The 12,738-nt window shown below is 36.0% G+C and overlaps 1 protein-coding gene across 2 annotated transcripts in view; it reads right to left on the reverse strand.

The window, feature by feature from the left end:
* Positions 1-12,738, reverse strand: part of LOC135081466 (homeobox protein Nkx-6.2) — a 73,872-nt gene that overhangs the window by 55,951 nt on the left and 5,183 nt on the right. Inside the window, exon 2 of one of the 2 annotated variants that reach the window (XM_063976167.1) lies at positions 10,661-10,675. The exons of the other annotated variant lie outside the window; for it this stretch is intronic. Coding sequence (XP_063832237.1) covers positions 10,661-10,675 — 15 coding nt within the window. The remainder of the gene's footprint in view (positions 1-10,660; positions 10,676-12,738) is intronic. 2 annotated transcript variants of the gene reach the window in all.

Genomic DNA, 12,738 nt, shown 5'->3' on the forward strand with positions numbered 1-12,738 from the left:
CGTCTCTATTTTTTTTTTTCATTTCAAAGTATCTTCACAACCAATCAATCTGGTCAAAGTCCTTCAAAAGACTTAAATATAAATTTAATACCATTGCATTTAATGTGCTAACTTATTTTTAACAAGACACTTTAGTGCTATTAATTTGGCCGCTATAAAACTTTACAAAACCATAACAAGAATCATCGTGTTCTTGCCCTCAGCTCAGTGATTAATTTTAATTTCGCGAAATGAAAACAGATGGAGTCTTTTACAGCCTTTAATTTATCGCTGTAAGGCTTTAAATCTGCTATAAACTTATAAAGTGTCGGGTTTGATGTCTATAAACCACGACAGTGCCGAATGTGACGACCTTAATGAGAATAACGAAGGAATTGACCATATTACTGGTCCTTATTTTTATCGGTGTTAACACCTGGTTGGTAACTATCCATAATTGGTCGATATATCGTTTAATTACAATTAAAATGGTAAAAAGTACATTTTAATAAGAAAATATGACTCAGATTAAGATAATTTATCTTACGCGCCCTGTTAAGGTCATCTTTATTTATAATCAAATGAATGAATTTTCAATGAAAATCTTTTCCCTGGCGTTTTAATGCCTGTAAACTGTAAAGACAGGTGTTTAAAGAATATGTAGTTATTACCTATCTATTTATTACAATTTCATTTAAGTAATGTCATCATCATGAGGTCATTTAATGTCCACGAGAACGAGCCTCTCTAGTTACCAGAGGCAAATGGAGGATATAGCCTACACTCTCCACGCTGGCCAGATATTATGGTTTTGGGAGACATGTAATTAAATTAAATTAAATTAATAGATATGTATGTGGTCTATGGTACTAAAGCCTTTTCGGAAACCGGCTTGTTCGGGAGGCTGGAAGTCGTCGAGCCTTCGAGCGAGACGATTCGTAATGACTCTTGAAAACAGCTTGTAGACATGGCTCAGAAGTGAGATGGGTCCTTCTTCAGAAAGCCAAAACAGCGAAAGTGGACATGGCTGCATCCCAATGGCGCTACAAAAAATGAGATAGACTTCATCTTGTCGACGAAGAAGCATATATATGTCGTCTGAATAGATATGTCGGTTACTTTGGTTCTCCTGCGTGATCGAATCAGAAATGAGGAGATCCGCAGGAGAACCAAAGAGAAACTCCGAGCATAGCCCGCTCCATCGCCCTTTGGGTGACCTTGAGCCTTCTTATGAGGCCCATAGTAAGCGACCACGTCTCAGATCCGTATACCATCACTGGCAACACACATTGGTCAAATACTTTCGACTTGAGACACTGCGGTATTTCGGACGTGAGTATATGGCGAAGCTTCCCGAACGCAGAATTGCTAAAATCAAGTGGCAGTGGGCGGGGCACATAGCTCGTAGAGACGATGGCCGTTGGGGCAGGAAAGTTCTCGAGTGGCGACCACGGGCTGGAAGACGTAGCGTGGGCAGGCCTCCTACTAGGTGGACCGACGATCTGGTAAAGGTCGCGGGAAGAGCCTGGATGCGGGCAGCGCAGGACCGTTCATTGTGGAAAACCTTGGGGGAGGCCTTTGTCCAGCAGTTGACGTCATTTGGCTGAAAAGAAGAAGAAGATATAAAATCTTGTTCATGCGACTTTATAATCTATGTATGTATTTTTTAAAATAATTAGGTATTGAATAAGCTTATTAAGATTCTGGCTGCATTTCCTCCCTTATAGCCTCTATGCAAGGGAAGAAATTTTCCGATTTTTTGATTAATTTAGGGAAAATGTGCGTTATTATGTACTCTTTATGCCCGTTTCCCATAATCAATCCTTGTCCAAATCCGGATTTCAACTGTCAAAATTCAATCAGTTTTCGATCAAAAATCCACAATTTTTGATGCTTTTATACTTTAATATTGTTAAAATAGTCTTATAAACAATATGAAAATGTAAAAACAGCGAAAACCGTAGATATTTTGATCAAAACATATTGAAATTTGAATGTTGACGGACGGATTTGGATTAGGATTGAAAGAAAACCAGCATTGTTCAATCTTAACCGTTCTTATAAGTTCTAATAACAGCCTATGATTTGTGGTACACAAATATACATAATATACCCCACTGGGGGTCAGTGGATAGTAAAAATGCGGCTGCACCCGCCGCCATATTGCGGATGCATTATGCAACATGATATTGTCCCACTGCGCGGAATAAATTTGAGTTTCGGCGAATTTGCTAGACTGTTACACTTATTGTTTCGAATTTGTTTCGGGAATATTTTTGTTTGCGGAAAGGCTGCGAGGAATAGTGTTAAACTAAGAAATTATCTTCGCAAAGCAATGCAAAGCATTCGTTTTATGTATAGGTAGGCAATGCTAATTTACAAAGAAGTCACTGTGTGCTTACCATGAGTTTACGTTATGTGTGCTCGCTAGCGACTGCGTAAAAAAATGACATTAATTGTATGACATATTGTGCAGCGCCCCTCGCGGCTACTTTCAAGAAACAAAATCTTCATAGAGACTTTTGACGTACTCGCTAGCGAGCACACCTGACGTAAGCTCATGGTAGGTACATGATTTCCAACAATGGAATTCATTGTGCTTCGACTTTTCCAGATTGAGTATTTTGTCAGGTAGACTGCTTAGTTGATCTAAAACAAAATAAGTGTTTGCAATAAAAAGAAGATTATGTCAATATAAAGGTATTGCTTAAGCATATCAGGCGATTTATGAAGTTAGCCTAAAGTTAACAAGATGCCTACATGAATATTGCAGTAATTGATGAATTTCTGAAGACAACTAAAACGTCAGATTTAATTGGATTGTTGACACCACCAGTAAATTGCCCGTTAGATTTTGTGTAATAAATAAGAACCTAATGATGTTAGTTACTAATTAATTCAATTGACTAACTATTCATTGATTTTAAATCAATTAAAATCTAAAATTTTACAGGTACTAAACCTCTTCACAGCATCCAAACAATCAAAACAAAGGGTGTGAGATTTGATAACAAAATTAAGATAATCGTCAATTTGGACCCTTAAAAGGGTTCCGCCAGCCCCGTGGCACTAAAACACAAAATAACAATTATATCTATACGGGGATAGTCCGGCAAATCTGTACTTCGGGGAGCTCTGTATTCGAGAGGTGTTTTTTGGTAGGGTGCCTGTAAGATGATGAGTTTTCAGGATTTCAGCAGAGGCTTTAATGCAAAAATTTTCATTCAATATTTTCTTGGCTGTAAATGCAAAAACTTAAGTGACAGTGTGCCGGGCATATTTGTTGCCCTATTTGTCGAAAAACAAACCGACGAAAATTAGAGTAAATGGGCTCTCGAATAGAGACCACATCTCAGCAACTGTAATGCAAAAGCACTCTTGATACCAAATCCGTCGACGGTGTCGTCAGCGTTATTTTAAAATAATCAAGTCGACGTCTTGTACTTTTTATGACTTTTGATAACTTGTCAAAAGTCGACGACTCATGTCGACAGGTCTGACTGGCCAACGGCTGTCCAAGCTGCTTACTCGTGTATTTGTTGTATATGAATTTATGATATTAATTTACTAAGTTATAAAAGTTTTATTTTTGCGGTTGTTCTTGCTAATCTTCATAACAGTATCAAAGGTCCAAATAAATCGCGAAACGGAGCTTCAAATGCGCAGCCATTATTTAAATTGTCCATCATTGTCCCATTAAATGCACCCGCGTGGTCACCTCAGTGCAGCCTCAACCCCTTGGGGGACGGGGTTGGGGGCGGGACCCCTCGTGTCTCAATTTGTTCGTATAACGAGGAGCAAACTACACGCACGCATGATCTGGTGGACATTTTGGATTTTTGTTTTGAACGTGTGTTTAAGGTGTAAATGGATGAAAATTTCGAGAAAATTATGAAGGACCTGTTACAGTATTGCTGATAATAAAGTCGCTGAAAGCTTATTAGAAACCTATCAGTCTGTAAACCTGTTGGTTGTTTTAACTCTGGCGCTCTAGTGTGAATTTGTGTGTAAATACATAAGACACTGATAGTACATGTCATAAACCGATGTCATTATTTTTAAGGTAATTGTTCGTATTGGCCACTGCGATACAAGCTTTCCTGGTTAGTGCAGAGACCGCCACAATAATTTGTACAATGTGACATCTTATAATAATAAATACTTTTTTACTTTTACTTTTAATTAAAAAAAAAAAACAATTACTGACTAAGGTTTAATATGGCTTTCTTTATTATCATTAAATATGCAAATACAAATACAAAATTAGTTTATTCAGTACATAGGCCCTTTCCAGGGCACTTACACGTCCCAAATATAGCTTGCCCTACCACCACTTCGGGACAAAATATGGGCTGTTGCTGAGAAGAAGTAATATGCTTTTGATTTTCCAAATACTTAGATATTCTGAAGTTTACTCCCAGTGAACTAATTTTCAACTACGCACCTAACTCCCAACCGCAAATATTTAGCCTTCCTTTATACGATGCGTAATATAATAAACACAGTGAAAACTCAAGTGAATACAAGGGAGTGCGGTCTCCCCCTCCTCCGAGGCATTTATTCATACACAATATAACAAAGATTTTGCTAACATGATGCTGTGTATTTGTTAGAATTCAAGAAGATGACAACAACAACACAAGCTGGCTTGAAGATTTAGTTTGGCTCAAAACGCTCAAAGGCTATACTCGGCATTAGTACGCAGGTATTACTTTAAGTTCTAGGAGCGCTTTAGGTATGAACTTTTACTTTACCAGTGATCAATTATTTACCAGTTATCTCTTCTCCAACTAACTATCATTTAACGTTGACTGCCCTCAGTGTGTACCTGGTACTGCTAATAAGAAGGTTGAAAGAGTGACCTTTATTTTTCTATTCAAAATAAAAACGTCCATGGTTGGGCAAGGCTTCCGTATTATAAGGTGAGTATTTCCCCAACGACCAGTCTTGTGCTGGCCGGATCCAGGCGCTTCCCGCAACCTTCATCAGGTCCTCTTTATAAACTGTGAGATGAGGTGAACCAATAGGTATTACGTGTTCCGGTGTGTAATTTTTACTTGTTTTACTTCTACAATTTACTTGTTGATTAGATGAACATTTTCGGAAATTCTATTGAAGTTACAGTATACTTAATTCGATCCTGCCTGAGTCATGAAGAACATGCGGAGTCCGTGAAGCACCTACTATGCAAATGCGACGAGCGAGAACTATGATGGGTTTCCTGGGGTCGGCGTATCCGTCACCGGAAGACTATAGGTCCCTCTCACCTAAGCACTTGATTAGTCAAATTCAAATTCAAATTGTTTATTTGCCTACTAAGTCTTATGGATAGGATGAATGAGAGAGAATAAAGGTAAAGGGAAGCCCAAAAGAACCCAATGGGTCAACGTGTACTGCGCTTATGAGCGGCCCTGAACAAGATAAGATATTTCGATCCTCGATTGTTTGAGGAATAAACAGCGTATATTTCTAGCAACCCTTGGAATATTCGCAGAATTGGATCCATTGAAAACTTTGCCCTTTGCGGTGACATTCCCACATCAGCTTTAATTGTTCGCGGGAGGCCTTAACTTAGGCTCTACGGTTAACAAACGTGTGTTTGTCTGAACTTCGAGAGCTTTTTGGAAAACTTTCAGCCGTTTATTGTTGAGATAATCAAGCGAATTGCTTAGAAGTTCGAAGTGACTTGTCATAATAATTGTTTGGAATAATTATACGTTATTCACTAAATTGGGAATGTAAAAAGTTACAGGATTAATTAAATAAATCGTGAGACGAGTCATCAATAAAGTTTTTTTAGTTCTTCTATCTCTGCTAGGTATATTAGTCAACTCGTCATGATGCTTATGAGCTTAAATGCTTATGATAAATAGACTATAACAGAGGTAGAAGAATTAAAAAAAAACCTACAAAATCTTGAATGGTCACACAAAACTTGACGTTTAACTTAGCTCTACAATGGGAAAAAACACACGACATTGCTTTCTAAGTAACTGCTCTTATGACAAAGCTGATCCCCATGGGAATTGAAACCATCACTAAAAACATCACCAAGCATTTCTATTTTATACGATCCACAGTTCCTTGTGTTTCTTTGACGAACTAAAAATACTCGAGCGAAGCCACTGGCAAAAACTATATCAACTATCCCTGAGGATAAAGCCGCCTGTATCGGACAGGAATAATATTGTAAACAAACAATCTAATCGATGTTGAGGTAAGAAGGTACGGCGCATGCGTACTTATACGGTGAAACAATGGCAGATAGCATTACTTTCTTTCTGCCCATAATATTAAAAATATTTCCCTTCTTGAGGAAAAGTCGGTTTCTTTAGTCGACTTCCTTAAACAATAGTAAAAAAATAACTCTCCCTTGTATCTTATTTTCATAACTTATTAATAAAAAATAAGTAAAATTTTATAAAAAAAAAAAACCGACTCCAAAAAACCTACACTAAAACGTAGAAAAATAATTACTAATTACCTACTTATTTATTAGGACGAATTATTAATATTTATGTAGGTATACCATGATTGATACTTCTGGAGTCGGTGCCAAGATTATGAAACATGTAACGTTTGCCTGCACCGACTCCAAAAGTATCAATCATGGTATACCTACATAAATATTAATAATTCGTCCTAATAAATAAGTAGGTAATTAGTAATTATTTTTCTACGTTTTAGTGTAGGTTTTTTGGAGTCGGTTTTTTTTTTTTATAAAATTTTACTTATTTCTTGCTTTTTAGTTAACTAATTATTACCTTGATGTTACCACTGAAGGTAGGCAGTACACTGAGACCAAAAAAAAATTGGTTCATAATCGGCGGAGATATTGCGTATAAAAAAGTTCATCCCCAATTTTCCACCCTTGGGGATGAAATATTTTCTTCAAATTCGCATGAAACTACCCTTTTGATAATACCTATTCAACAAAAAAATAATCGTTCAAATTGGTTTATAATCGGCGGAGATATTGCGTATAAAAAAGTTCATCCCCAATTTTCCACCCTTGGGGGTTGTTTTTTTAATTATTAAATTTAAATGGGACCACCCTTGAGGTATTACCTATACGCCGAAAAAAGATTTGTCCAAATCGGTTCATAATTGGCGGAGTTATCGCGTAACAAACATAGAAAAAAAAAAAAAAAAAAAAAACATACGGGTCGAATTGAGAACCTCCTCCTTTTTTGAAGTCGGTTGAAAATAGTCGCTTGTTGTGGTGCTACCTGCAATATTCGAGAACGACCGAATTGTTGAATCCTGGGAAAAATGAAGAAAATTCCCTAATGACTTTAAAAACCTTTTCTTTTTATTCAACTGATTTACAGAACGAAATTATTCGACTCCACGTCTAGTGCTTTTGTGGCTTGATGAATAAATTACTGTCCATCGTAATTGTAAAATGATAATTATTAAATTTTATTTTGTAAGCATTATTATTTTTCATTATAGGCTCAGTCTGCTTTTATTTTCATTACATTATTTGTCCAAAACACATATTAAACATCACCACATAATCTCAAATTCAAATTAATGCTTCCAATATCAACTACAGCCAAATAAAGCCATCGACACACGAACATCATGTCTACATTCATGACACGTTGGCAAAGTATTGTAATAATCGTAGCGTACAACAATATTACGCACAAGATCGCAGATACCGTATCACGCGCCGTATGGCGCCGACACGCGGCACACCTGGCTGAAGATAACGATAGGCCGCCTGCACACGGGCGATTTGTCGCTGCGATTAGTCGCAGTGGAATAATTGAATAGACTCAAAATAGAAACACAGCAACGTCGTGAAATCTTTTACTCTACAAACTAGATTTATTAGCAAAAAAGTCTTCTCTGGGAGCTAAAAATAATACATTGTAGGTAATAATAGTTTGATGCCAGTTTATGTAAAGGAGAAACAAGTAGAGTTTGGAAATAAATTTTTGACTTATAATTTTATTGTAATCGATGTGGTGACTAAACATGTAAGCGCTTTATGTTTTCTGTAAGCTTATTATGTTGCTCATTAAATAAATAAATAAAATAAAAATAAATAAAAGGCGCAAAATCCACAAAGAAATAAAGTGTCGTTTCCTTTCAGTTAAATAATAAATATCTGCTGAAAAATATAATTATCTTCAAATACTTACTTTAACAACGTTGCTGGACAAAACAAACTTTTAATTGTTTATTTATTACCACACTATCCTATAAACTGGTAAATAAAAGGCAATTTTCCGAAAATTTTCCGACCAAAAGTCGCAAGTATGCGAGCAACCTAAACTCGTCGACCGCGAACGAGCGTTATCCTGGCGACATTTGTTCATAACCTATATTGAATGTAGCGGCCGCATCAAAGGAAAACCCAGCAGTTTAGGGAATTTATAAACCTGTATGGAAATTGAAGATTTCCACTTGTATTTGGTCCAGCTGGCTTGTTAGATGGATTTTATTTTGGTAAAATTTGTTTTCGAGATCTGATTTTATCCTTAGCCTTCTAAAGGAACTGAAAGCTTGGACTGAAAGCCATAGCTGAAATGACCATTATAGTGTTGATTGTAATTCTAAACATAGCGCATAGGTACGAGTAGATAATACATTTAGACGGTAGTAAGTAGTAAATATTTATCTATGCTACTCAGAGGCTACTCTTATCGCATAAATAAAACACGTAGGGGTGAAATGGGGGATGAACATTTTTTTATGTGATTTTTTATACAAATTGTGAGAAAATTAGCTCTACCAACTACTTGTATACGACCTCAACGAATTAAAACGGTCATCTTTAAAGATTTGTAAAACAGCCACGCTCACCGCATGTCACTCCAAAAGTCTCACGCCCGTATTCACAAACATTACTATGAGGTCTCACAGTGCGCGTGCACGCACAGGGTGACACGCGAACCAATCACAGAGCTCTATTCAACGCTGTGCGTTCGATTTTAAGCAAGCATCGTTTGTGAATACGGGCGTAAATGTACCCGCTGTTTGCCATAAGTAAGCCTATCTTTCTTCTACGTTACATATAAACATAGACAGTCTTTCTGTCCGTCCATCGTAGTTTTTGCGCCATCTGACAGCGGTTATAACAATTTAATAACTGAGCAAGTTTTTGTGGGAGCATTGTTATGATGACTATGGAACTTGCTACTATCTGCGTAAGTTTTGCTGATGATAGGCAATAGTAATGATATGCGATAATGTAGAGTTCGAATATTTTTCTTTAAGTTAGTATAAATTGCACAATTTATTATGATGTGAGCTCAAATATCGGAAATTAGGCAGTTCGTACCTGGAAAATGGTGTTTTATTGATGAAGAGCAGTTGTTTGAAATATCGACTGCAGTATTGTTATGCCAATGTCTCATAAAGAAAATATTTGCCGCTACAAAATTTTGATTGCTGATTCGAGTTACAAGTATATTGCTGTGAAATCAATAGTCTCCATAGTTATTAGGTATTTATTATGTCAAAATGAATAATAACATTACATGTGATTCTTGTATACACTTTCGCTGCTTTTTGATATCTCTAACTGTATGCTAAGCATAATAACTGTTCTTTTGTTATATTTTCAGGACATAAACATAAATAAAGAGCTTTTAATGCTTATAAAAGCCTCCACCTATGCCTGCGCTTATCTATTCAGATTTGAGCATTCCACGCATCGACCCCATCCGGATGGGGTTCCATAATTTTATTAAAACGCTTTAGCGCCGTTCCACGCAATCAGACACCCCATCGAGCCTTGGGGTTGAATATGAATTTGTTTTGATGGAAATGCGTAATATTTCCACAGATTTATAAGGTTTACTTGGATTTGGCCGCTTTCAATTGTTTTGCTTGATGTCTTTTTGGAAGGAATTATTTGGTTTTCATTGTTAAAACCAATGAATTACAATGAAATTACTTCATACAGTTTGGAACTTATGAACGTCAAAAAACATAGAAAGAAAAGAAGCCAAAGGTTCTTTACGTGTCTTATCTTTTGGACCCTAGACCAGAGACAAAATATGACAAGTGCTGAGAAGAAACGCCGGAACAAACTCAGTCACTGACAGTTGCCAGTTAAGAAAAAAATCTAAATTCGAATAAAAAAAATATATTATTATGTAAGTCTTACCTTCGCGTTGCATTCAGTTTAACGCCCGTATTCACAAACATTGCTATGAGGTCTCACAGTGTGCGTGGATGCACAGGGTCACACACGAACCAATCACAGAGCTCTATTCAACGCTGTGCGTTCGATTTGCTGCTTCGTTTAAAGCAAGCATCGTTTGTGAATACGGGCGTAAATCTTACATCAGTTTAAACACAAAATATTATGTACTCGTACTTATATGAATGAAGCAGATAATAATACTCTGAGCGTAATCAAAAAAGAGAACACTACGCGCATTTACAGTGACCGAGAGATACAGCTGAAAACAAAGATGGCGGCTTGGGGCTGCTCTAGGGTTGGCACAACACAAGTTAACATTTCAAAATTACTGAATTTGTTATTTAATCAGGTATTTTATTTAATGTGTGAGTGAATCATGTTGAGTTGTTGCTTTCATGCTTTCAGAACATCAATATTTTGATATTGGTACGTAAATATGCTAAACTTTTTGCACTCGAACTCTTTGGGCAAATAAATTAATCGAAACTGTATTAAATAATAAAAAATGGTACTCACTGAAATCCCATGTACCTTAAAACAAAAAAGAATTCATGAAAACAAAATTAAAACGTGTTAACTAGTAAATAAAAACGGATGGGTTACAAATTAAACAGAATGTTTATTTATGTTTTTAGTAAGTAGCATCAAGATTTCTTTTTCAATAAATTAACATACAAGGGTGCTTTTTTCGTTATTTTTTCGGGCCGAAGTTTTATAAAATGTTTTGTCTCATTGCCTAAAGTGTGTCACTGTAATTTATTCCCATAATTAACATGATCAGTGTGTGTGATAGTGACTTTTTGCGAAAGTGGCTTTTTGAGAGTGACCATAACTTTTGTCATGTTCTGCCTCTAAACCTAAATTGGTTGGTTGTTTAGGTTGATTTTCGATAAAGACTGACTGTTTATTATTTTTAATAATTTTAACTTTGAGGCACAGCCCTGCAGCGTAAAGTGTAAAACTGCGGCGGTGTTGCGTATTTCTTCATTTAATTTCATTAGGCGCGGAGATTGCTCTCGGCCGTAATAATAATTGCTGGACCAAATTGTTTAGCGTTGTGTTTCTGTTTTAGACGTTTTTGGGTACATTGTGTTTTCCTGGAGACCTTCACCCTAATCTAACAGTAGGTATTATTATAATGAGAAAAAATGCATGTAACAATTGGCAATGGCAATGGCAATGGCAATACCTAAAAATTAAGGTAGTGCATCACGGTTCCACTTTTAAGGCTGGGTTGCACCATCGTACTTTAACTTTAACAAACGTCAAAAATCTGACAAACTCCATACAAATAACACCGGTATCGTTATAGATACAGTAAGGAGTTAGGTGGTGCAACTCAGCCTAAGTATAATAATGTATGATCGAGTTATTATTTTTGATGGTGTCAGATTTTATGAAATGATTGGTTATTGGTTTCAGACTAGGAATATATAAACCAACATAGGTATTAAACATACCATAATAGGACTGTCAGGTAGACGTGTGCTTAATGTAATCATATTGTCTGTTTTTGGTCTTGTAATCTATTGACTTAAATATTTAAAAAAAATCTAAAGTGAAAATCAACACTTCTGATATCTACAGTCAACTAGAGCGTTTTAGACACATTATTACCAAAGTAATTGGACGAAATAATATGAATAACTTTAATTATTTCTAGGTATGGATTATCCGACCTTAATTACAATACATGAGGTGCCATTGGGCGTTGAGTCTAAACGACACCCACTGGGACCGGTCCCACCCACATCCCACACTTTTTGGCTGATTAAATAACAAATTGAAATGTAGCTTTAATTGCGTCATTTTTATTATATAGATACGCAACAAGGTGTACATATCTACTCGTACTTATGACACTTATTTATCTCTTTTTTTCCTTTGAATTTTCAGTTTTGGTATTATTAATTAGTTTTTTTTGGAAGGAGAGCAGGAAATGCAATGAAATTAACATTAAATTATTCAATTTTAATATTACTCTATTGATGGCTGATTTTTCAACCGTCGGATAACTTTTAATTGAAGAGTAAGTTTGGCACATAGACTGTTTTAATATGAAAAATATGTCAAAGTACCAAGTTTATTCTTCAGTTAAAAGATATCTGACAATTGAAAAATCAGCCCTAAAACTTTTTGCAACGTTCCTCAATCATTCATTTTAAATCATCAATCTACTCAAAAACGCGACTAGATATCAGCCAGTTTGGCTGAAAATAAAAAAAAAGTTTCAAAATGATTTTTTTAACATTTTGTCATTTTCCTCATACGTTTAATTTTTTTTCATCTACTCACAAAACGCAGTTGCAGAACTGGCCGAAAACAAAAAATAAAAGTCGTTATTGAAAGCCACGTTCCAAAACTGCATTCAAAAACTGAAATTTTAATTGCTGCCAACATATGCAGCATTTGGCGTGGAGGGAGGGGGGCAATCATACATGCCCACATCCCCACCCGGGCGGGGTAATTAAAAAAATGTGTCTCACTTCATTCCGGCTAGGGCTACCAACTGTCCCAATTTATGAGGATACGTTGTTTTAGAGTTTTTTTTAACTCCATTTTGAGAAATTTTCGTTAACATCTTCTTTTTCTAT

Source organism: Ostrinia nubilalis, chromosome 20, assembly GCF_963855985.1.
Source record: "Ostrinia nubilalis chromosome 20, ilOstNubi1.1, whole genome shotgun sequence".
Lineage (NCBI taxonomy): Eukaryota > Metazoa > Arthropoda > Insecta > Lepidoptera > Crambidae > Ostrinia > Ostrinia nubilalis.